The 26,549-nt window shown below is 40.1% G+C and overlaps 1 protein-coding gene across 8 annotated transcripts in view; it reads right to left on the reverse strand.

The window, feature by feature from the left end:
• The window catches only part of FAM13C (family with sequence similarity 13 member C), a 115,472-nt gene that overhangs the window by 81,219 nt on the left and 7,704 nt on the right, over positions 1-26,549 (reverse strand). For all 8 annotated transcript variants that reach the window (XM_039553823.1, XM_039553824.1, XM_010400818.4 and 5 more), the window contains exons 5-6: positions 24,812-24,947; positions 3,193-3,239 (exon numbers count right to left, since the gene is read on the reverse strand). In XM_039553823.1, coding sequence (XP_039409757.1) covers positions 3,193-3,239; positions 24,812-24,947 — 183 coding nt within the window. The remainder of the gene's footprint in view (positions 1-3,192; positions 3,240-24,811; positions 24,948-26,549) is intronic.

Here is a 26,549-nt window from a genome sequence, read left to right on the forward strand (position 1 = left end):
CCCCCCAAGACAAGCACTTTTATTTGCCCTTAATAACTGACTTAATGTAGGGATTAAAACTGCCTGCTAAGCACACAGATAGACGTGTATCAAACACACTTCTGTATGTCAGATTCCTAAGATAAGAGATTTGTATATGCCATGAACTTAAGCCTCTATGAAACAAAGCAGAAAATCAGTTGACAGGGATCTTGTGGTATCACACTAATTTGCTTTAAAAGGGTGTAACACTAAATGAAAAACAACAATCGTTACACAAAATTAAAGTCACAGAAGTCCGTAACTTGCTAGCCTAAACTGTGAGTTGTCCTCACTTTTTCATGATAAAAGGAATTTGATAAATGTTAAATTACTGGGACAAGTTTCAGTTCTGGAATACAAGAGCACATGAAGTAACTGAAAAAGGGAAGCATCATCCCGTTTGCTCTGAAACTGCTGTATTATAAAAGCAGCAGCACAAATGCATTTCAAACAACAAAGAATATATTCCACGTCAGGGACGTGAAAGAAGGTGCATGGTAATTAGCCTTGCTCTCAGTTCAGAACTAGCCATCAATTTGGGAAAGGTAAAGTAGACTTCCTGTCCTTTCCCAATCATGTACTCTTGAGAGCATCATTCTTTACTTATGTATTTACTGAGAAACTGGGCAGCAATTCCTTGTGCTTAGACTTAAGGAAAAGGTAATTTTATGGCAACCAAACACCAACATTTTGCTTTAGAACCAGGAGGCTTCACAATACGCCCAGCAGCTTCTTGATTGCAATACTTATTCCCATCACAGCAGACTGAGGCTACAGCTCTCTCTCCTACACATTTATTCCATGGGTTTTGGTCTTTGTGCAGTACACACCTTTCAGGGAGCAGACTGTCACATCTAAAAGCTGTTCTCAGAAGTGACCTTGGCATTGGATAATACTTTTAGACCAGCAGTGGGATCTCAAGGCAAATAATGCCCCTGCTTGCTGGAGGTGAGCTCACTTCATTCAAGGGCTCCCTTCTCTGCTCAGACAAGACACTACCTCAAACTAAATGGCCAAGTGATTGGTTCATCCTATTTTGCTAGAAACAAATTACTGTGCATTTTCACTTCAGCAGAGTGACAGTAACAAATGATTGGGGATACAGCTTTATTGACTGGCCTAAGGGTTTGCCAAGTGAGTATTTACCAACGGCATTTACTTAGTTTTGTTGAAATGAATACAAACAAGTCAGGAAGTTCACATCAGCAATTAGCCCACTTGACAGTACTTCTTAAACAAATAAAAAAGCATTGCTTTCAAGAATGGCATATTCAAGTTGAGTTCCAGGAAAAAAAAAGCCTTTTGCTGACCTTCACCAGATCTTGGTTGTAAAAGAATGCACACCAGTGAACATGAAGTTCTCTGAGAAATGTGAATCTGGATGTCTCAAGAATACAGAACTTAGGGTCCTGCACAAATTTCAGTTAGGGAGACAAAATCATAGTGCACAAATTTACCAAAAAATATTTGAGAATTAAAGGATTTTTTAAAATCCAAAATAGGGCACAAACTCAAGACAGAAAATTTGGCTTTAATTCTACTCTGTATCCAAAGGGATTTGATCTTAAATCCCTGAGAAGAATGCCCTAGGTCCACTAGAGTTGAAGCTGAGTGTTCACTGTCTCCCTGATGGTATACTCCAGCATTTATCAAAAACATTTACACACACAGTTTTGGTTTGGTTTTTTTCTCCTTTCACTGCAGCTACTGAAATTCAGTTGTCTATAACCCAGATGGACATCCAAAGCATTACGTATCAACAGTGCATGGCAGGAAGAACTGAAATTCAGTGTGACCAGAAAAAAACAATTGCCAGTAGTTTGACTGTGATCAAAAAATGTAGAAATAAAACACCCAGAATTTCTATTATCTACTGAACCTGACCGCATGTCCCAGATCCAGGAGTGAGTAAGGAGCCTGTGCAGGTCCTCCACCAGTCCTAAACCATCACTGTGATTTAGAAGATTCTCCCTCACAGAACAGATGATTGTTTCAACGGGGCTTGGTGATTTCTATAGTGATAGAGGCTTGACTTTGAGAGGTACTGTCTGCTGGCAAATGGAAACAGTATTTTTCTAAAGTATCTTTTTAAATCTTCTCTCTTGACTTTTGACTTACAAATGATGTGTTACGCTCCCTTGTTGCTCTGCTAGTATTTGATTAGCTTCTGGGAAATGCCAGCCTGTTTCTGCTTCAATAGCTTTGTCTAAAACCTTGAATTATCTTTCCTAGTTCTCTCAAAAAGCTATTTCCTACCTAATGTGGTTTATTAATCTGCTGCATTACTGGCAAAGCAAACAGAATATTAAGTGGGATACTTCAGCAGCGTCTGGCAGTGCAAAATATTTGGGAAATACTTGAAGTTGTTCTGAACCATGACATTGTTCCTCAGCTGTTTTACTGTAGAATTCAATAAACTTGGTCTCACAACATCTCAATATCTTAAAGACTGGAATGTGTACCATGATTTTCCAGTGGCTATTAGCTTAGTCCACGTATTTTTAGTCCAAAATGCAAATGGGGTGGAAGATATTACTGTGGTTCTAGAATTTTATGAGTAAAAATATTCCTCATAAGAAATTGTTTTGCTAAGCTATGGCCTTGTGGTAAATCAGACAAGTGTGCTGGAGAAATGATGCAAGGAAATCTAGTCTTGGGGCATAACATAATGCTGTTTGCTTAGAGAAATGCCAGTCTCATAAAAGCCAAGTCTTTCGGACAGAAACACAGCAAAGGATTTCAATTATTGTTATATTTACTGATTGTAAATCTGCCAACTGGTGCAACTCCACACGAGTTAAATGGTTTCTGACACCAGGCAGTTCCTCCTGGCCCCTCAGGTCATACCAATGCATGACCCACGATGTAGGGATTTACAAGCAAAATAAAACTTTAGAGGAATACTGAGGAAAAACCCACACAAACCACCCACCCAGGAGTCAACAATACATTTGTTTGGGAGTTAGCTGGTGACAATGGCCTGCATTTATCTGTCTACAGCTGATACACATCAGCATTAAGACTTTGAGAAGTTTCACTCTTTAGGTTATTCCTCCAGCAAATCTCCAACAAACCAACTGTCATTACATTAGAGTAGTATAGTACACAAATTTCTCTTGAGATATCAAAAGTTTCCGTGAAGCAGTTGAATAAGGGATGTTTTCATCCTACCTTAGCAATGTGAGTCTGTCTCTTTCTGCATCCTCTTTGTTGCTTGCCTGTGGAGAGAAGAAACAGAATGTACAAGGCTGAATTGCAATTCCAGACCAGTTTGATCACTGCTCACTTGTGCTTTCTGGGCTATTTTTGGGAGGATAAACAGCACTTCTGGCTCTTCTAAGCATTTGCAATGTTCTTGTAGTCAAGACCTCAGCATAGCCCTGGTGAGGGAGCTACAAATGCTAACAAAATTCGAACAGAAAACACACCAGAGGTCATTCCCAAAGTTCTGATGTCATCCTGGGACACAGGTCATTGCAAAAGGACAAATGGTCTTGCAGGGTCAAAGGTCACTGAAAGGTCATGATGAGCTCAAAATGTTGCCAAAAGGTCACAGGTCTTCCAGAGCTCAAAGGTCACCCATGTGGTCAGAGGTAACAGAAAAGGTCAAGCGGTCACTCAAAGGCATCCAAAGGCTCAGAGGTCATCAAAAATGTCATGTATTCCATGTATTAAATTCCCTTCTGTGCAGGGCACCCACAGTTTTACACAATATAAGAGCTGCGACAACCCTGTAATTGGTAAATATTATGAGAAATGGAAGATACAAATACAAAACAGCAGGAGTTCGTAGTTGAATACAGGAGACATTTACAAGAAACACCAAAGTAGCCAAATGGGAAGGATTTTAAAAGTCTCTCCCCAAACCAGCTGGAGCTTTTGCCATTTAAAATTGAACTACATTTTACCTTTGAAAGACCTCAGTGGTGCTATTTTAAATTTTAGAGATAATAGAGGTTTGAATCAGATCTTGTGTTATCTGGACCCCAGACAGTTAACGATGTAAAATGGAAACTGGAAAAACTGTTCTAGTTTTGATACCCTTTTCACTTTTTATCCTTTTGTTCCTTGTGATTTTTTCCTGCGTCAACTAGAAAATTAGAAAATTCCAAATATTCACCAGTTTTTAGTACAGACACAAAAGTGTTATTGCAATTACATCTGTCATGTGTTTATCGCACAGCAGTGAAACAGCCGCTACTTACCTAATCAGAGCTACTCAGGAGGAACTTGTCAAGCACAAAAAGTGATCAAGTAACCTTGATCAAGCCTCAAGTAACCTTAGAATAATTATAATGAAAATGCAAAACTTCTGGTTTAGTCCCAAGTGAGGAAAACATGCATGTGCTTAGTTCCAAGAGCTTCTATATGCTAAGCAGGCTGGCAAGCACTGAAGTGCCTTGTTAAATAAAGCAAGACCCAAATCTTACACACACACAAAGCACTCCGTGCCTGCCAAGAGGAATTTCATGCACAGTGCTGAACTACACAATTTCCGTTCACTTACAACCCTAATGCTGATAATGCTCAGCTGAAAAGGAAGATAATGCGCTCAAGAGCTCTCAGATCAATGGGTTGGCACGTGAGAATGCCCACCTGTGACCCCAAGTCTCTTCACGTGCTTTCTTTGATCTCCTGCCCTAATACTGCTAAAAAATTCCAGTTTCACTATAAATTTCCTGACTGTAAATAAGAAATTGCAATTTTTTAAATCTGTTGCTCAAAAGTACTACTTCTCACTTTCCAGCATCCCAGTGCACTGGATTTACCAGCCAATACACCTGTCTGAGCACTGCAGACACTCTGGGGCAAGGAAAACTCCTCCTCAGGAATTCCTGAGGTCTCTTCTATCTTGAGTTATTCTACAGTCATAAACCTAGGAACGTCCCCTGCAAACTCCAGTGAGTGAGTACATTTAATCCCATCCCATCCAGCTGCCTTATTTTATTCTGGGCTTGCTCCAATATTTTGTTAAACATCTGGGATTTAACCTAGGCTTCCCCTTTCCCCTGCAGTGCCCCTAGGTTAAAGAGTCAGCATTATTTTTGTTCAAATTCCCTTTAGAAAAATCAGCTTTAATTATTGCATGGTCTTCACTGGAACCTTTTCAACAAGAGGCACTAAGCATTTGCTTCCTGAACTTTACAGTACTAACAAAGAAAATGAACTCTCTGTGGAAGTGGTGCAGCTATGAACACACAGCACTCACAGCTTCATTGCTTCTGTCACTGCACCCTAAATACACATCACAGTTTTTTAATCTCACATGGATTTCTGCATAAGAACAGAGACTTCTCCAGGGATCTTTGCAGTTAATTAGTGTAAGAAATTGCTCTAATTAACAACTCATTCAAAATTTAAAAATACATCCCTTGTAGCCAAAGAATCTGGAGCCACAGAATAGAACAAGTCTGCAAAATAAACATTTTGTGTCTGATAAAGACGCACAAACACATCGATTTTTTTTCTTTCCATTTTAAAGTTGGGCTTTGGGTCTAATTTTTTTTACTTCTTTCACCAATGGTTAATCCACTGCAGGGTGGTTCACAAAGCTATTGCATATTGCATTTAGCCAAACTGCTGTTTGAACGGAGGGTAAAATATGCTGAAGAAAAGCCGTTTGTTTGACAGTACAGTTTTAAGTAAAAAACTGCAAGGCAAGGGGAGGACTTAAATCAGTACAGTGCATTGAGGACACTTTTTTCCAGCATCTACTTATACAAAAACACCAGCTTGTAGCCTCAAAGTCATCATCTTCAGTGGCAGGAATATTTAAAGAAAAGCCAGTACTTTTTAAAAGTGCACACCCTTATAACCCAAAATCTTCCCAATGGTGTTTTGGACATAACACCTTGAATTCGTTCTGCTAAACTTTGCTATGGCAAATATTTTTCTGGCTTCCTATTAAAGAAAGTAATTATAAAAGCACTGTTGGGAGAGAAGATATAACACCAAGTCTTGAAGAAAGGCTGCACACATTTCTGAATATAGTATCTCAAAATTCACAGCAAAATGAACTGCTGTGAGATAATTTATTAAAACACAGCTTTTGAGAGATCACCTGCTAGAGACAGGCTTCTTATAGGTACAGCAAATCTGAGTCAATATCTGGCACTGATAGGTTCAGCTACTCTGCAGCTACCTTGGCACTTCCAAGATCTAGGAATTTGCATTCCAAAGAGGAACAGAGCTCAACAATATATGCATTAATTTTAATAATGCATCTTCTCTGAGTATACAACATACAGGAATCCCTGTAGACTTCAGTTTTACTTTTTTTAATTGAGATTATATTGCAGTACTCCACAGCACTGTAGAGATGTTTAGTTTTATTATGCTCTTTGAAAGCTATTATTATGTTTGATAGTCATTTAATAATCTGAGGTCATGTAACATCAAGAAGGTAGTAAGTAAATTTGCCATGGTAATAAATATCTTGCTGGTGCACCAGCAAGATGCTTTGAGCTGAATTGTTTTAGCATGAAAGGAACTAAGGTATATCTTACAAATGTAACCTATACCTTTATTACTCAATGGCAATATTTTATCTGCATTTTAAGCAGAATGAAAAATTAGTGTGCCATTTGCTGTTGAGAGTTCACCTTGTAGACAGAACCTAGGAGATTTGGAGCAGAGATATCCATGATTTTACCCTTAAGGAATATATATAATATTGATAAACATTATTTTACCAAAGGAAAACCCTATGATAGAAACAGATTAGTAAAAAAATATCTTGAAATGGAAGATATTTAAGTATTCACTATCACAATTAGTTAAGTCTTTAATCTCAAAATTTATTAATGGATCTTTTGTACAGAATATTAAAAATTAGTAGAAGCAGAAACGTTAGGTTTTGACTGGGCCTTCTCTCTCTTCCTATGGCCAGAACATATTAGTCCAGCTTTTCTAGATCAGAAATTTCCAGCAGCCTGAGGTTATCTCAGTTGATAGAATTTTGATGACATACTGTTATTTTTAATTTTGTGGACAGTTTGTAGAACCTGCCACCTGCCTAAATGTTTAAATGTTTGTTCTTTTAACAGAAACAGCAACTTTTAAATTGAAAAATTTCACTCAGAGCTGATAAAAACTAGGCAATCACTCACTGCATTATCAACTCTTGAAACTGATACAATGTGAACTCATCATTTCTGTACACTGAGCTGGGTAATACAAACTAAACTCCTAAAAAGGCTTTCCAATTACCCTGATTAAATGTGTCTATAGCCATTTTTCAATTTGTGCTGTTTGATGCATATTAAAACCTCAGTTTAGACATGTTACCTTACTGCTTTGGCCTGGTTCCTCCCTCTCTGTCCCATCTCAGACCTGCCACACAAAGCCCTGTAATGGCACTTCACTCTGGTGCTCAGAAAGCATCTTCAGAGGGTTTGCTTTGCCAAAAAAAAAATCAATGGATTGTATCATCCCAGCACCTCCAGCTCTTCACAGACTTCTCATGAGCAGCTTTCAAGCATCTGCTGCACAATAGCTTGAACATAGAACTTGTGCAGGGTGGAAGTGTTTGTCCTGTTCACTTACCGTTCAAGCCAGCCTCACAGTCAGCTTTCCACCCATCTCAAATTTCAGCTGACACATGGCCTCAGAGCACACAATTGCTTTGGAACACTGCCTGCCAGATAGACAAACATTTTGAAGACGCAGGAGTTCTAGCCCTTCTCTTTCAGCCAGTCTCTTTTCAAAAGTTCTTCTTAATGTCTCACCTAGAAGCTTCAGAACTGATTTGCCTTACTGTGTCCATTAGCATTGACTTTTTGGGGGCAAGGTGCAGAAAGAGGATGCATTTCACTGCTGGTGTGGGGTTTGTAAGCCAGAAACATGGACATCTACAACAGTGTTGGGGCTGATTTGGTTTTGAACACCATAAACTAAACTCTAATTTGGGAAGCCTGCAGCCAAATGAAATATTACCCCTGTTAGCAATCATTTAGTGCAGCCTAGCTGGGGAAAGAGACATAGAAATTATTTGGAAACAAATTTCATGGCTTAAAAATAAAAAACCACCAAACACCAAAACATACACGCCAAGTATTTGGGCACTGACATGTCATAGAGAAGAGAGTCTGGAATAGGAGTGTGTTCCTACCCCACAGATTTTTCATATCAAGGTCAATTTCCTCACCTTTTGAGAAACTTTTAAATCACTTCTGGAAAAAAAATCTGGAGAAAACCCTCTCTGCTCTCCTTCCTAAGCTGTGATTAATTACCATAAGGCTGTGGCAGCCTGACAGTGCTCGGCATTCAGGTAGGCACAAAGTTCCCTCTTTAAAGAAAAGCAGTGTCAACCTGCTGGGCATTTGAAAAACCACCTTCATCACCAGACTTCAACTGCATGGCTGTGTTTACATCTCCACTTCCTACTTCCTTACATTATTTCCATGGCCAATCATCCCACCCCATGGAGCTCAGGCAGGCTGGCAGCTGCTGTGAGTGCAGTACCAGACCAGCAGCTTATGGAGATTGACCACCAACAGGGATATCAATACTGCACACCTGGGACCCACTTGGTGGTGGAAAACAGGAGCAAAAAAGGAAGCATGGCCAAAGCCACCTCCCAGGAAACTCATAAATTCAAATTTTGCAGTTACTCTTGTAACTTCTTTACACAGCAATAGGGACTGAGAGGGGCTATTTCTTCTCCTGCAGAAAGACTACAGCCTTCTGCACAACCCCTCCTGGAACACAAGCCATTGTTCAGCACATAAGAGAAAATTAGAACTGCATTCACAGCTATTTGTTACTATTTAAGCTAAATAACAGAGAGGGCAGAAGAGAGTCAGTCCCAAATGGTGGCATGTAGGGAAAACCATTCTGCTACATTAAAGATGTGCTTTTAATTAACTTCTCTCTGAATGATTATAATTAAAGATTTTACCACAGGTCTTCTTAGCATAATTACCTTCTATTTCCTTGCACAGTGCACATTCCCAGGAAATGGGAATCAAGATTATTTCTTAATTTAAATACTTCCTCAATTATTTTAAAAGTTATTGCCTTTTAATTGTTTTACTATTGTGATTTTCTCTGTGCTTTTTTGGTCCTTCTCTGATTCTTACAGGCTTTTCCAAGACCTCAGAAATATCTTTCAGATGGTCAGGTGCAATTGTGAGCAGTTAAGAAATTATGGGTTGCATTCTATTATGTTTGGATCCAGAAAAACAAGTTCATAAATAGAGTTACAAACTTATTTTTGGACCTGGGAATAAATGGCTCATTTTTATCAGTGGTGCTGAACATATGGTGTGAATTTTTTCAGTTTTGTTCTGCAGATTGGTGTCTCCTTACTGTTGCATTTGTATGCAGGTCTCAGCAAATAGCCTTGTTGCACATCAGCTGTTGCAGTGTGCACTGAATGCAAAAGATTGAGCAGCTATCCTGATTTATTTGAAGATCAGTGCATTCAGTAGTGATTGCTTGGTTTCCTACAAATATTTCCACTGATAACATGAAGACATATTGGGAACGGGCAATTGGAAAACAGGCCAAGGGGAACAGGCTCCTTCTTCCTCTGCAGTGCACAGATACACTGGGTCACACGTTCCCCATCAGTCTGAGGTTCCCACTGCAGCATGTTATTAGAACAGAAAGCTAGAGGTGGCTGAAGACAGGATTTCATGAAGGAAGGGGGAGAATAATGCACAAAGGAGAAGGATATAAGGCAGAGCCCTGCCCTCTCATATCAGTTCCTGCCAGCTCTGCAGCAGCTTTCAGTATGCAAGATTTCGTTCTGAATTTCCTCCTAATTCTATCTTCCAGCCCAGGGAAAACAAACAGCAATAACCCAAGAACAAACAGTATCATTCATCTTTTCCTTATTCTTATCTCTGACGATGTTATCTTTACACTGAAATATTATCCAGCCAGAGGCAGTCTTTGGAGACCAGAGACACCTTTGAAGCAGCACCCCTTGAGACAAAGCACCAGCATCAAATGGCATTTGTGCTGGTACCAGCTTAACAGGCAGAGTCTCCGGTGCTGGTATCAGAGTCACAGAGCTATCAGTGTTCAGCCCAGCTAAGAAACCATTATCAAAGAGAGTTCCCCACATTCCCTGGTGCACCTGTGTGCACGACACAGCATTGCAGATACTGACCTTCCAGGCACAGGTTCTCATTTCACATTTAAATTCAATATACATGTGCAAAAAAAAAAAATTCGAAGGCATTTAGAAGTTATGACATTGTGAATCTAATGCCATCTAATGCCTCTATTACAGTCTCCAACACCCCCCAAAAAGGCATTCTATATATGACCATCTACAACAATTCAGCCACCTCTGTAGCTATTGTAATAAAATTCTGATAGCAACTGATGCTAGTAATCCAATTATTGCTAAGTAAGCCACCATATGCCTTTCAGTTTTGTCTTTCTATGTTAAGGAAACCAACAGACAGAGAATGGAGGAAAAAAAATTTCCATCCTGTCAGTATTTGGAAGTAAATAAAGAAAAGAGAATTTTCCATAAGTCCCCATTTGGGACTCCAACTCCTCTTTTCTTTCATTAGAATCCCTCCTCAAAATTGAGTATCTGGCTATAACTAGATAAAAAATCACCCTTCTTTGAAATAAACTTTGTGATTTCTGTGTGTGAGCTTTCAAAAAAGGCAGAAAAATTCTATTTAGACTCCTATTCAGAATAAGACCTTGTTACTGTTGGCTCTTACCAAGAAAGCCTTGAGCATAAGCAGCTTTTGCCAAGAAACACTGAGATCCTTCCTTGTAGAGTAATTCCCAAGCTTTTGGCTGTCTTGTTCCCACAGTGCTTCCTTAGCTGCAGAACTGAATAAAATTGGTTCTGTTTATGTAAGAACAGATATTAATAGGGCCCATGCATGTTTCCACTGCATGCCATGCAAGGACACACAAAATGCCCCATTTAGTTAACTCATAGGTGAAACCTTCTGCTAAGTGGCCACTGAGGTGAGCAGGGGTAAAGCAGAAAGCAGAATTTTCACTGGGGATTGATTCTGGAGGCACAAATGAGGAGTAGAGAGACATAAATCACACTGAAAGTGAATAATAGGTCTAAATTTCAAGAATTTTAAAAGTTTAGCCCTACAGAGCCTACATTCTATGCAGCATCACCTCCCATCTTGCTCAGTACAAGCTGGAGGAAATCTATATTTGCTGCACTAAACAAAGCAAAAAATAAAGTGATACAAACTCAAGAGAGGAAAGGAAGGATGAGCAAGAGGTACCTGAAGAAAAGTTTTGGCAAGGCAGGAGAAGCAAAGTACAACAGTAAGCGCAACTCTGCAACAAAGTGCAGCAATCCCTAACCGCAACTGCATGAGCTGATGTGGCCCCAGGGATACTCTAAACATCCAGCCACCTGTACTCCAAAGATGCCACGTGCCTGTAGAAAAGCCTACCAACACACTACACTCTGGGAGCATCCTAAAATTACTGGGAACTACAGAAATCAGAAGAAATTAGGGCTCATGTGAAAAAGCTTTTGCAACACACTCCACAGTGGAGTAAACCAAGCTGCTATTGTCACATCTCACTTTTAATGAGTCTTTTCTCTCTTCTGGGATTTCTAGGAGCTGCATGTAACTGGTGTCAAGCCTTCCACGTGCTCACACATTGGGCTGTCCAGCTGATGGGCAAGGTCTTTGTTCTGAATGCCTGCAGAGACAGTGCGAGTAGTGCTTCCTGCAGAGGAAGCACTGTCACTGCCTGGAAAGCAGCTCATTGAGACAGACAACTTGGAGACACGGCAACTCTTCGGCTTCTCAAGAATGACAAGAAGCCAACAAACAATACTTATTTTATATTCAAATCCAAATGAATCCCATCCCAAAGCAAGTGTTTTTAGAATGTTTGAGGAAGCTCTCCAGCACACACAGATTTTAAGAATGTATGTTGGCATTCTGTAGGGCAATCCAGGAAACGTAACTTGAGCAGAGCTGGCAGGGAAACCCAGCACTCTTTTACATGCAAGCTCACAGAGCAGATAAAAAGAAAAGATGAGATGGGTTGGAAGAGATTTAAATTCTGAGACAGAATGTGCACTCTGTTGTGGCAAGAAGCGTAAAATAGGTAGCTAATGTAAAAAGGAATCTGGGGAAAAAAACAAAGAGAATGCGGGGGGGGAAGTGCTGGAAAACTGTCTTCACGCTTTCAGATTGATCCTGGCAATATTGTCATAATTTCATCTTTTACCCAATTCTTCTTTCTGGTTGAAAAAGCTAAAATTACCCCACAAATTCACAGAGAAATACTGGTAGTAAGGCTGAGGCCAGACAAGCTAGCTTGGCTTACTTCATTACAAAAATTTTTATGGGGGACCACCAATACTTAATTCAAGAAAAGTAGCACTTATGGAGAATTACAAAAATAATAAGAAATATGAACCACATGAAACACATAAGCAAAAGGGTCAGATTTTAAAGGATATTTATAACATTTAAAAGTTACAATGGGTATATCTGAGCTGTGTTCAGAAGGCCAGTGTCTAAAAGCATAACTTAACGTGCATGAGCATTTTCAAGTGACGTGTTGGTGAAATCTTCACTTTGCCGTGTTTCTCAGCATCACTGCTTTTGTTCTTTCACCAGCTGTGGGGTGTTTTCTACTGAGGATAAAAGCACATCTCTGAGCCTGCATTAATACAAGTAAAGAAACATCCTGGGTCCAAGAGCAACAGTGCACGGGGATGTCAGTCCTTTTCCCCATCTCTTACCCACCAGACACAAGCAAAGCAGAGCTGAGGCAGAGGGCTTAACATTTTCTCTCCTCTTTTTTCACAAGACAAGAACAGTGGGGATTGCTTTTTTAGTTATGCAGTTCTGGATTTAAATCCAATGAGCACAAAGTGATATTAACCACTGGTTCCCCGAGTTCATGCTCACTGAAAGCAGAATGGCATCTGTAAGAACACTGTACTTGCACTGAGAGCATCATTGTGCTGAGAGCCAAGCAGGAAACCAAATCTCTGAGATGTTGTTCTGCTAGTTGAATGAGGCACATTATCAGTCCAATTCTGATAAGAAGTTTCATCAAGAATAATAAGTAATTCCCAGAAAAGCCTTATCAAACCTTGTATACAGACATACTCATTTCCTACTTTAATGAGTTTGTATTCCTCACTTAAAATCAAGCCTGGCTGAACAACTGCCTTTGACCCACACTGAACAAGCAAAAATCATGTGGTAAAGAGCACTGAGTCAGGAAAAGCTTACCAGAGCTATTGAGACAGCAGGTATGCACTCCAATGCTGCCTTCAGAGGTGAAGGAGAAGACTCAGAAAAACTTCAGCAGAGATAAAGTAGTTCAGGAATATCTGACTTCTCCAAGGGGAAAAAGAAACCAGTCCTTAAAGCTAATGACTCTTGCAGCTAACTTTGATGGCATCAAAGACTGGAAAACACAGAATACAGTGGCAGCAAAGAGAATCCATCCCTGTGGTATCACTACACGTTACAGAAGAATTTAACCAGCTGGTGAAGAAAAACTTGAAAAGGGATATAGAAACAAAGTATTAAAAACCGCATACATCATATTGAACCATTAATTCAGCCCATTCTGCAGCGTGCCTGTGTCTGCTGGTGCTGCAGTTAATAGAGAGCACATGAAACTCAGAATGCAATTAAGTCTTGGGAGAAGCACAGTTGGAGGCTGTGGCAGTTTCTATGGCAACCTGAAAGGCTCAAGACTAGTAACAGGAGATTAACTTAAAGGCAAGATAAGTACATAAATATAGCTCTTGTTTACCATTTTCTCTGCTTCCAAATGGGCCATGTATTTTCAATTTAGACAATACAGATATGCAGTCAGATGTCCTACTTGCTATTAACTAGGGCAAAAATAGCCTTTAAAAACACCCTGCTATAAAAATTCTGACAATTTCAGAATCGGGCAATCATCTAAACTCCACTAATTAATTCAATCAAAATGGAAAGCACTGAGCTTGAATGCTGCCAGGAGATTAGAACGAGGCTTCAGGATAGAGAACATGACAGCCATAATAAGAGTTTGCTGATGTCAACACGCTGTAGGCTTATGAACAACTCTTGACGTGTTTTTCTGGATTATGCCTCAGATCATGTTATAAGTCTCCAAAAGAGGGAGGGCAAGATTAAGAAGAATTTTTTAAGCACTACAGACCTTTTGTCTTTCCTTTTCTCTTTTAAATATTTTCTTCAGTAAGAAAGAATATATCAAAGAAACCTCATCCAATATTTTTCCTGGCACTTTGGAGCTTTTATTCAAAGGTTCAGCTGAGACTGCAGTCACCCTTTTGAACTCCTGTCCACCTTACTTACAAATAATTTTTAAAAAGTCATTAAAGAGAGGCCACATCTCCAGTGCAGTTGGTTGCTCTGAATTTGTTTTACTTCATCATTTAAAAACAACTGGTACTTGCATAGCGCATTGAGGAACACGTATGTATCCAGTGTGAGGAGAACCCTATCAGAACAACTGAAAGCCGTTACATTAGCTAAATTAGTTTAATTAGCAGCCACATTAACAAAATAGCTAGTCTGACATGATTTAACCCTCTCCTGAGTAACACAGATCTCACACTGGCACCGCTGCCCAGCTTAGGGCTGCTCTGCACAGCATCTGTGAGCATCAGATTCGTGAAAGAAAAACAGCACCACCCCTACACACAGCTCTTGGGCTGGCCCGACCATGCCCTCATGCAGTTCTGCTTGGACGGTGAGCATTTTTGGTTGGGATTTGTTGACTTGTTGTCTACTCAAGGAAAGAATGCAGACACCCTGTGAAAATGTCAAAAAGTCACTGTTATGTGATTCAAATACGTGTTCCACTTCACTGAAGACATTCCAACCTGCCCATGATAATATCTAAGCACCACCTAGAGTGGTGAGGCAGGCATAGCATTATTAAAGGCTGGACTCTATGGTCTTGGAGGTCTTTTCCAAACCTAATGGTTCTGTGATTCTATTCACAATGGAACCTGTGCTCTGCTTCTGCTGCGGTGGGAATTTCCCTGTGGAATGTGCTGAGCAGAAGAAAGCAGTAATCTGTTATTTTTTGCCAAGAGAAGGCTTTGCAGTGACCCAATTACGGCCTTCCAGTACCTGAAGGGAGCCCACAGGAGAAACGGACAGAACCTTTTTACAAGAGCAAGGCAGAAGGGGGAATGGCTTCAAAGTGGAAGGGAACAGGCTTCCCTTCCTAGGGAAAAAAACCAAAACACAAAAAAAAATCAAAACCAAAAGAAAAACCCATGCTTTGCAACAAGACCTGCAGAATCAGTTTGAGATGCGTTGAAGTAGGGAAGAAATTTTGCCATCCCTCTCTATAAGGAGCAATATACATCACCTCCATCAGTATAAAACCTAATTTAGAGGCAGGTGACTTCTCCTTGCTTTAGTGTCATTTTAGACCAAGAACCAATAGTTTATGATGTGTGAAGTGAGTAGGAGTAGTTAAAATTTCCTCCCATTGGTTTTAATATAACAAGGAACGGGAAATAAAAACCTCTCTGAATAAAAATGAAGAATGTCCCCAGTGCCAAGCATTTGTTCTACTTTGTAACATCAGTGGTTTCTAAGAGGTATATAACACACTGAGCTTCAAGAAGAAGGATTGCTAGAGGGGGCAAAAGAGAAAAGGAAAAGGGAATACCTAAAAACCTTGTTTCCAGAATTACTATTTTGTTCAGAGTGGAAAAGCTGCATCAGGGTGAGATGAGGACGCCACTCTCAGCTTCTTCACTGAAGTGTAGGTTGGTGTCAAAGAATTAATTTTTCCATCTGTTTTCCATTACTTTCCATTTTTTCTCCCTTTCAATAATTGAAAAGCCACAATTGAAAAGTATACAGGGACAGCAGCAACCCTTTAACTCTGAAGTGAATTTTGACTAAAAAAAAGAAATCCAAAGCTATACAAAGATTTCAAAGTAGGAAAGATTACATATTGTAGAATCCATTAAGTGGGAAGAAGTTGAAGAGATCCATCATTCCCCTCAGTATTCTTAGGAGCTGACCTGTCCTGTAATTGAAGTTACCATATCCCACTTTGAAGAGTTTCTTTTCTCTTTCTGGAGTGTTTGTGGCAGTGCCAAGCTCCTGGGGAGAGACAGCTTAATAAGAGTATAAAAAGTGCTGCCCTGCTTTGCTGCACATAAATGTCTCTTTATTTTTTTCTTTGATTTTGACTCAATATGAACTTCTCTACATTAAAGAAGTAAAGCAGGCTTCACTGGAGGAAAACATCAGCATAACTTAGAAATGTGTGTCTCAGGTAGAAGTTCTCAGCAAAGGGTTTGAAAACAGAAATCAGAGCAAAGCTTCACAAAGTTACTTGTGTGGGGGTTTTGGTTGGTTGTTTTGTTGGGGTTTTGTTTGGTTGGTTGATTTGGGTTTTTTCTAAATCATGGTTTAGCAGATCCCTAAGCACACTTCTCAGAAACAGCATACCTGTGAATTTTAAGTGTACAAATGAACTAGGCGCCTCCCTGTTTTGCTATAATGAAGCAAACTGATTTCATAAAGAATGACAATTACATGGATCTGGATTTGCTGAAGACATCAGAAACAAAGAGACTTTATAAGGAATGACATTTTCATGGATCTGGCTTTAGACTTCATCTACTTATGCTCTCCCTGGTCAGCAAGTGCAATGGCTGTTACCATGAGAATGCAGGGAATAAGAAACACTGGGAAAGAAGTCAACAGTGTTTGCTGCTGCTAATATTTAACGCATGCTCTGGACAGATCCAGAAGGAGATTTTGGTAAAATACACAAATTACTGAGGAGAGAAAGGCTCAACTCGCTGATTATCTAGAACACAACTTGCAGATCTGTAAACACCAGCTTTCACAAGTTCTTTAGGCTTCCAACATGAACTGTGCTTGGTGGTTGCAAAGGATAATTAAACAGATACAGCTCTTTACTGTTCTGCAGTCCATTAATTACTAATTTTAAACAGAGTTTGTCTTTGTCTTCTCCCATCTTCCACCCTAACCAGCATTTTGGTTGAGCTTGGAAGGCATCATGGAATATAAATGATCAGCAAAATAGCCAGGAATTAAACTAAACATTAACAACATCAAAGCAAGAGTTGGAAGAAAAGTAAAGCAGCAGATCAGATGTTTAACCAAGAAAATATTTTGTTCATCCATCATTTCTTGTAATTAAGTGGTAGATTGCTTGCTATACTTTCCTAGTGAAAATATGCAGAAGACAAACATATTTTTATAGCTTCTCTATGATTTTGAGATGCAGTGTTCTCCCTATACCCAAATCCAGCCCACTCTCTATTGTTGCTGTGTGGTCCTCTTGTATTGACCAAGGAAAAAGTTATGGCGCTCAAAGCTATCCATGGAATTCCCAGAGAGTCTGGAAATAAAATTCAAAATCAGGGAACTAAAATGTGTCACAATTTCTTCACTTGATCTCCACTACAACTCTACAAAAGTACTAAAGCTATTGTATAAATCACTAATAGACCAAAATACTTCTTTTTTTATTTCTTTTCTCTTTTTTTCTACTTTAAAGTAATTTTTTTTCTTTCAGTGTAGTCCCATTCAGCTTAATGGCTTCGGTGAAGTGAAAGAACACACACAAAACTCCTAAAGTTACAGTGCTTAGGGCCTGTAGAGGACTCCCTATGACATCTTCTGCCCTCCTCTACCTAGACCTCTACTTGTGCAGCTTTCCCACTGCCCTGCCTGCAGGTTTTGCACAGGGACCAGCCTTTCCCTGACCCCTGCCTGGCATAGGCAGAAGAGAGGTCCCAACACTGTCCACCTTGGCAAACCTCAGCCTTTCTCAGCCCCTCCACAGGCAAGAAGGAGCAGAGGCCAGTTTGAAGCTGTAGAAGATCTGGCTCTCTGCCCTGCTCAGCTTCCCATGCATAAGAGCTACCCAAAAGCTGAGCTCCCGTGGCTGCTCTCTCATGCACCCAGTGACACCAGCAGCTCCCAGGCAAAGTTCCAGTTGCATACTGGAAGCAACAGTGGATCAAACAGCATCAACCCCTCAAGAATTTCGTTTTCCTAGCAGCTTCCAGAAAATCTCAGTCCTGAGCAGCATTCTTTGCAAAACCATCTCCAGGCACAGCTGACTACCCCAGCGCCTGGCAGAACAGCCTAAGGCCCACACTATGATTCCTTTACCAGCCAGAATCCTTGTGAGCACATCTGCAGTCCCCAGGGAATAGGGCAACATCTAATTAAAGCAGATGGTCAGTGAAAATTCAAAGGTCAGGATTAAAATTGCTGGCAGAACCTCGGCTTCAAGCATCCATCTGAATTACCAGCCACAGAAGCCAACCCATGCAAAGCCAACTGCAATAATGTTCCCTTAAATTAAAAATGGTCTTGGAATGCTTTTTTCACTTATTCCTCCCCAGTTTTTTTCCACAGTTTCTTTTAAGAAGATGTATCAGTAAATCAAAGCAACTTGGACTTAACTTTTCTAACTACAGACCCCAGAGAACAGGTGTAGCACACAACTTCACCACACATTTCCTTGTTTTTGGCTCAATTGCACTTGTATTTTTACTACAGGCATATTTCATCCCTTTCCTTCTCATAACAGAATAAAGGGGTACCCAGCATTTGATAGTTCTGGAAACTATATAGCAAAAACGCTGACTCACGAACATACATTTCCATTTTTACTTGAAGCAAATAAATTAAACCCTGCAGGCTCCACTCTACAGCAGAAAACCAAATAAACTGGGAGAGAGGGAAACTGCATTAGGCTCTAACATGCTAATATCCTTTCAAGATTCAGCCGAGCCTTTCTGCATGCAAGGCGATAAGTGCCAGCCTTATTCTTCTCTCAATTGGCGTTAAGTGCTTAAGGATGTTTGCGTATTTGCTCGAGTAGGTGAAATAAACTAATTAAAGAGGAACAAAGCGGTCTAGGAACTGGCGGGTGTGGGAGAGGCAGCGTGAGGGGAAACTGTGCTTTCAGAACATGCATATTAAATTCACTGTTGCACAGCTCTGGAACTAACTAGAGTTAAATGAACACAGTTAACTACTGTTAAAAGAAAAGTTGGATTTTCTTTTTTTTTTTTGGCAGTGAATATTTTTTCAGGCTTTTATTTTACTCTACATTTCTTGCCTTTTTTTCTGAAAACATTTCTCACTTCAGACCCAACCTTGCATGAAATGAAAAGACACTAAGGGTTTAAAATAACCCTACTGTTATGGCCAAAGACAAGTCGAAATGCTGAAATATTTGATGCTTATGTATCATAAGAAGTATTTGTACTGAAAGGCTTATTTCCCAAGGGCTGATATTCCTGTCAAAGACTTCACTTCTGATGTTTTCTTCAGTAAGTCTTTATCATCAGCAAACAAATCAAATTTCCCAGGCTCACCAAAGAAAAGGAACACAAGAGTGGTAAGAGATTTTATTGGCAGTCCTGCTCAGGTAAGGAAGGTGACACAAGCATAAAATAAAAAAGGCTTGCATTTCATAATGGCTTGGAGGTGAATTCATACCCTTCCTTCATGCCTCTCTGATATCAATTAATTATCTGAGGAAGGAACAGGTTGATGCTCTGATACACTACAAAAATAGAAATGTACTACCTAATTTTAAGACAGGTTCTCAGAACATATTAAAGGGTTACGCTCAAAGGAAAGAACAGCTCTGGAGTGAGAGAGAACAATGCTGACACCACGTGGAAGAAAACGCTGCTGGCTCCTTCCTCTGCTGCTACCTTGAGATGCCTGAAAACCTTAAGAGTTGGGTCAGGCGTTGTGGTAAATGTTTTAAGCATCAGAGGAAGACCACACAGATCCTCTCAAAGCAGAGATTCGTGTTATTCTGGTGGGTGCACCAGCAGATTAATTACAATCCTCTTCCTTGTAGTGTAGCTGATGCTTGTAAGCAAAGCAACTGGCTGCTGCTGTGAACACATCAGGTATTGCTGCCCTTCACAAACTGCAGATAAACATCCTTAATCTGTAATCTATACAAGTTCTGTGAGTCTATGGCAGGAGCTTTTGATATGCTCCATTCTCAGCCAAACTGAAAATGGACATTCACAGACTAAGTAACAAAGGTGAGAGCCCACTGAGCTGGTTTCTGCACCCACACTGCCTTCAAAACCATGTTCCAAGCCAGGAAAGTCCTGTATCAGTCACCAGTTTTAGAAAGACCTTCCCTTCTCCCACACTTTATATCCTTATCAAATAACAGCCAGTGATCAGCGTAAGCAGCTCGTGGGACTGCCCAAGCTCTGCTCTTGTGCCACTGACTGAAGTAAAGCCTCAGCATTTCAGCTTGACCAGCTCCCCTCCCCTGTGCTCATGCTGCTTGTTACAGTAAAGCACAGCCAGCGGTGTCCTCATTTGTCACACAGTGCACACCCTCTCCTGCCGAGCTACCCTCCTAGTGCAGCCTTACCCAGGCAAAAAAAACCCCAAAGCTTCCATGTACTGGGGAGGGGAAAGAGAGAAAAGGGAAAGAGGGCAGCACAACCCACCTGGGGGGCTGAAGTGTGACAGCAGTGTCCCAGAGCACTGGTTCAGCAAACCAAGAGAAAGCCCCAGCAATGCTGGAGCAAACACTAAACCAGTGACATTTCCTCCACACCCTGCAGTTGCCCACAAAGGGAGAGCAGGCACATTTGTCCTTTCCAAGTTACAGATCTCCAGTACAAAGGCCGGGCTGCTGCAGATCACAGGCACAGCACAGAAAAGCTCTACTCCTTCCACCCACAGGCAGCAAGGCTCTGGCACTGAACACCTAGAAGGAGTAATGAGTACTCCAGCCACATCTAGTTGAGCTGTTTCAAGTCAAACTTCCCCAGCCTACAGCAGATTTTCATCAAATCCTTATACCTACAGTCAGTAACATACTCTTCTCTGCTTTTCCAGTAGAGAAGAAATACATCTTTACAATTTATTGGCCACAATGTTTTTGGGGGTATAGGTCCTACTTTGATCTCTAAGAACGGCATTTTTCATCCAGTCTTCTGGTTTGGTCAGTACCCAAATAGAAAATTAAAATGTAATGTTTAATGGGTCCATATTTTAGCAAATTTACGAAGATTAGGGGAAAGAGTTTTTCTGTGGAATTGGAAATATTAAGAAGTCCTTCTATAATGTAACAGCAACCCCTACAGAAACACTGACAAATCTCCTGGCACTTCACATGGTACATGCAGAACTTGCTATGTTCACACATAAAACCAACTAAAACATACCATTGCTAAGGAAAAAACTTAAATGAAAGAAAGTAATCAACATTTCTACCACTTTAAATTTAGGAAAAATTGTTAAGAGCACAAATAGGAAGTGGAACTATGTTCCCCTATCCAGGAAAAAGTATTTTGACGAGACAATTTAGTCTAACCTGGAAACTTCAGATAATGAGATAATGTCTGGTTGGGTGGTTGTTCATTTGTTCTGAAAGGTTTCAGTTAATTCAACACGAATTGTCATGGGATTAGCAAAGTAAAACTTCAGTTAAATTATTGCTGTCCTCCACATTGAGGAGATTCCAGCTGAGAGACCACAATTCTATTTTATGACAACTTCACATGCGAGTGAGGCACCACATTTCTTTCACAGAACAGAGTTAATGCTGAAACATCCATTTTGTCTTGGAAAAAAGCTAAACCCAGAAGATTGACAAAACTCTCCAGACCACAAAAGCCTTCCCAATAAAGCCATAAATTGAGTAGATAAAGTATCCATGAAATATTTAGTTGCACTCTTCTGACCAGCTCCAAACCACACTACAGTTTCAGAATTTCATTCTGAGTTGTCTGTGGTCAACCTGCAAGTCCAGGATACTGTCCAGCTCCACTTCCCCATCCCCCTGGATCTCTGCAATCCCTTCATGAAAGGGCTCCAAGATTGTAGAGAGCAGCCTTGCTGATACATAGTGAAGTATGCATAAGAGGACAAAGGAAGAGAAGAGAACAAGAAATGAGACTCCTTTCCTCAGGGTGTAGGCATTTCTTCTAACCAAACCCATGCTTTAATATGGAGACAAGCAGTGGCTTGTAGGCACCCAGAAAGTCGTGCTCCTGTTTGTTTGCAAGACAAAGGTACTGTGCATAAATCAGGAAGGATTTATCTATGACTTCTGTACAAAGAAAAGATACAGAACAACATTCTTGGACTAGATGCAAAAAAAAAAAAAAATCCATGTTCAACTTTTATCTGGAATGTAAAATTCAGAGATGACAAATTGCTATTAGCAAGGTTCATAATTAAATTATACTACAGAAGTTAAGATAATCTTGCACACCTCCAACACAGTTGGTGATATTCCTTAGGTTAAACAGTTATCTAGAGAGGCCTCAGGTAAAAACAAACAACACAGTGCCTAACCTATTTTTAAAGAATTATTTAAGCCAAACATGAAAATCAGGTTAGTACCAGTGCAGCTTTTGAGCTAGGACAGGTTATAGGACAGCTTTAATGCTAGTGAACTCTCAGGAGTGGTGGAGTGGAGGGGGGATAAAATTAAAATTCAAATAAAATGCATTAAGAAAAAAATACAGACACAAAACCCCAGCCTGGCAGGATTTTACAGCATTCTGACTCTCTTTTAAAGGACAAAAGAAATATATACAACATACAGGAAAATAGGACATGTTAAAATACGTCATGGCTTGGATATAACTTTTTAATCACTATCTTTAGATAGAATTGGTGGCTGTGAATAGTCTGCTATCCAGACCAGGGTAATAGTTCTGAGCTATTAAACTGGTGCCTTTCAAAAACTTGCAAATTCTTCTCCCAGTCTGAATTCTTCTGTTGGTCTGAATAAGCCAGCACACACAGAGTAAGTGGGATGGCTCCTGGCACTTTGAGACACTAAGAACTCTGCTCAGAACAATCAATCTGCCCACTTCAGCCCACAAACAACACAACTGAAGGTTAGATCTTGCCAGCTGTATGGCATGCCTGCCAGATTGGCGTGGCTTTAATTTGACAGAGCTCAGGTTAACTTAAAATGTTGAAGTGGAAAACAAAAAAAAAAAAAAACAACAACAAAAAAAAAGACACCCCAACAACAAAATCAGAGCAATTAAGATTAAGTAGTCCAAATGCAAGTATCTGTGTAAAAGCCAATGAAAACAAGTTTCATTTCCAGGATGCAACAAGGGATCTGAGCCAGGTTTGCCATTTCACTTTTTGCTTGTTTTACTGGAAGAAAAACATGGACTTTTAATATGTTTAGTTTGTAAACCTAACTTTGATGTTTCTAGTTTAGTGGACCTTGAGCAATTATTACATTATGAAAGATGAAGGGTACCTATCCAGTGTGCTACGTTTCCTGCCAAAAATTACATAAACAAGATCAGCCACAGAATACTGAATTCCCTGCTCACCCACAGATGGGACTTCTTTCATAAGCTTACCTCAGAGCAGGAGAGTGCCCCATGGCTATGCCTTGTCTGAGGTTTTATTAAAGAACTTGAAAGGAGCTTTTCAGCAGAATTCTTTCCCACATCACCACAATTCCAGACAGACTGTGACATTTTGCAGAATTAACAGGGAGTGAAGCTGGTTCTAAAACAAAAGCACTGCAAGTGAAAGCCAGGTTTCCTGGCTTCTTTAATACCTTTCCAATTTCTTTTAGCTGCTGATGCTTCCTCTAGCTTTGCAAACAGAAGCAGATCTATTGGGACAGTTAATATTTTGATTTTGTGTGCTCGTTAAAATACTGGTTTCAGAAACTCCCAGAGGTGGTAGTGACATGGGACTTCTTCAGAGAGAAAGGGGAGCTGGGAGTGTGGGCTCCAACACTGTCTTAGTATGAAACAATCCTACAGTTAGATTTGGAGCTGTGTCTTGTGGCATTGAAGCAATATTTTAGAAATATCCTTGTATCAGTATATTCTGTTCTTTTTACCTGCATCAGTATGGGTTTTATTTTCCAAGAAAGCTTCCAAGGAGCATTACAGCCCCAATATTCTGTTTGGGATATGTAATGTGTTCTAAATACTGAATCTGACTTTGTATTAGAAGTCTGCTAGTTTTCCTTAACAGGGATACTTGGAGAAAGAAGCTAGAAAATTAAGGAGTCATAAACACAAACAGCATCATCCACATTTACATGCAGTGCAAATCTCCTCCACAGTCCATCCCTTGACCTGGCACACTGCTGCCAGCCTCGTCGTGAGCCACAAGGATCACAAAACTGCACTGTGCAGTATTAAACTGCAGGGTTTGCTATAACATTTCCTTCATGTCTTTTTCCAAAAATCAATTTCAAGTTAAGCAGCAATGATACACCACATCACATAGTGAAAATAAGATTTATATTGACCCTCTCTCTAAACCAGGATTTGTCTGTCGTGTTTCTTCCACCAGGAGGTTTTCAGCAAAGAGGCAAAAAAGGAATCAAAGTGCTAACAATGTTTTAGAAAAAAAAATGCTCAAGGAGAGGCTGGAACATATACAGTGAGTTCTAAAAAAGAAGAAAGGGGTTTCAAACCTCTGATTTTGCTTTCCTGCATCACCAATGTATAGACAAACACACACACATAAAATAAAAAGTGCTTCACTTGGGGAAAAATCCAGTAGCTTTGATCTAACACAGCCTGACATTAATATATTTAAAGTGGAACAGCTTGGGATTTTCTTCTTGACCTTTTGCTTTTGCACTTGCATTTTTTTCATAATTAGAATTTTAACACGCATGTTTCCTCTCCAGCTTAGGTATATCATGAATATTTACCTTGCTGGCTACAAGCTGAAGTCATTAATTACACTGTGTATAAGCAAATACTTTCCCAGTTCTGGTTTTCAACCTAATGAAACACTTTGATTACTTGCTGAATCAATTATTGTAACTTTCTTACCTGAAGGCCAGCTGCGTGTCTCTGTGAGAAACAAGGGTTCAGGTCAACAAAAAGCATCTCCTGGTGTTGAAGCAAATACAGCAGGAGGCCATTGTAAAGCCTTTGTTCTTCACAAGCCAAGGGACTGACAGGAATCCTGAGGGAAGAGGAGATGGATTAAGATTAGGAGCTCTCAGATCAGGGGCTAATCATGAGTCACACAGGGAACCCTCCCAGTACCCAAGACAATTCAGCAAAGCAGAAATTGCTGGGACAGTGACCACCAGAGTTTGGCGTGTTCACAACACCGGGACCTCCACAGTGACAGAGCCCCAGCTTTGCTGCAATGGTTCACAACACAATGACTCTTTGTGGCAGCACAGCACAATAGTTAGAACCTGACAGTAGCTTGGACATGAGGTTCTCCAAATCAAGGATGAAAAGGACAGACAAAAAAAAGCCCCATCTGCCACTGCTCACTGGCATTGGGATGGAAAGAGTGGTTTTGTTCTACCTTCATTTATGAAGGTGAACTTTGATGACTAGAATGTCTTATTACCAGAACTCTCTGGGAAAAAAACCTAGTTAACAAACTGCTTCAGTGTATTAACTTATAAATCCACAGACATATCATGCAGTGGAAATTCCAGATATTCCCATTAACCACGTTCAGTTTGGGTTGGGTTTTTTCTTTCTTGCTTGCTCTCCCCAGATTTTTTGGGGTTTTTTTTTATAAATAATAGTTGAATTTGTACTATCCCTGTCAAGTCAGAATAATTTAATTGAAGGGATTCTTTATACAGGACTCTAATCTCAACCCCTGAAGGACCTGTGACAACAGTTTGGAAGCTTGGAGAGAATTTACATAAATGCTGTGGCCTTAATGGAGCTTCTCTAGCCATGCTGCACCAACTCAGGTCCACCCAGCACAATATTAATATTTAAACAAGAGATTCAAAAACTCTGGAGACTAATGTGAAGCATAAATACACCAGTCTTCTGTTTGCCAAATGAGTACATTCATTATTCATTTGCAATTGTAAAATACAAATATACACATTGGACCCAGTCCAATTGCTTTCATTCATGTTCCTCTTTTGTAAACTTACTGTTGTTTCTGTAAGAACTTGAGTTTAGGCTCCTTTTGAAAGCAGAAGGTTTAAGCAGAGTTATAGCTAGGTACAATGTAGAAAGAATTACAGGATGAACCACTGTGTCATCAGCTCCTTCTTTAGGATTAGCTAACATTTCTCTTTCTTGGATTCCTATTTTTCTTGGGACAGACTCAGTTTCTCCACAAAGAACAAGGCTGCTTGTAAAACCTGGTTGACTGAGCAATAGCCTTTGCTGCATACAACAGTCCTAAGAGATTATTCATTGCTTATCCAAACATCAACACCCTCAGCTCACAGGCCAGACAAGCAATACTTTTAGTGCTTTGTCTTCTTTTTCAGCTTCTTTCTTTAGCTTAGACATCTGCTCCCAAATCCACCTCTACCAGCTGTTAACTCCTTACCACTGCACAAGCTGTTCAGGAAGATAAATGGTTCTCAGCCCACTCATTGAGTCCTCCTTTCCCTGATTAGCAGCCTGTGTTTGGGTGCCCAGTTCCCATTTCATCCTAAAACAGATCTAAGCTATAGACTGGGATGAGACAGCTGACTCCAAATATCAATGTCTCATCAGCAGACATTAATGGGTGGCAACAGTTGTGCATTCCAAATATAGAGAATACACTTTTGGTTTTCTCTGCAGCCAC

The sequence above is a fragment of the Corvus cornix genome, chromosome 6, assembly GCF_000738735.6.
Source record: "Corvus cornix cornix isolate S_Up_H32 chromosome 6, ASM73873v5, whole genome shotgun sequence".
In the NCBI taxonomy this organism is placed as follows: Eukaryota; Metazoa; Chordata; class Aves; order Passeriformes; family Corvidae; genus Corvus; species Corvus cornix.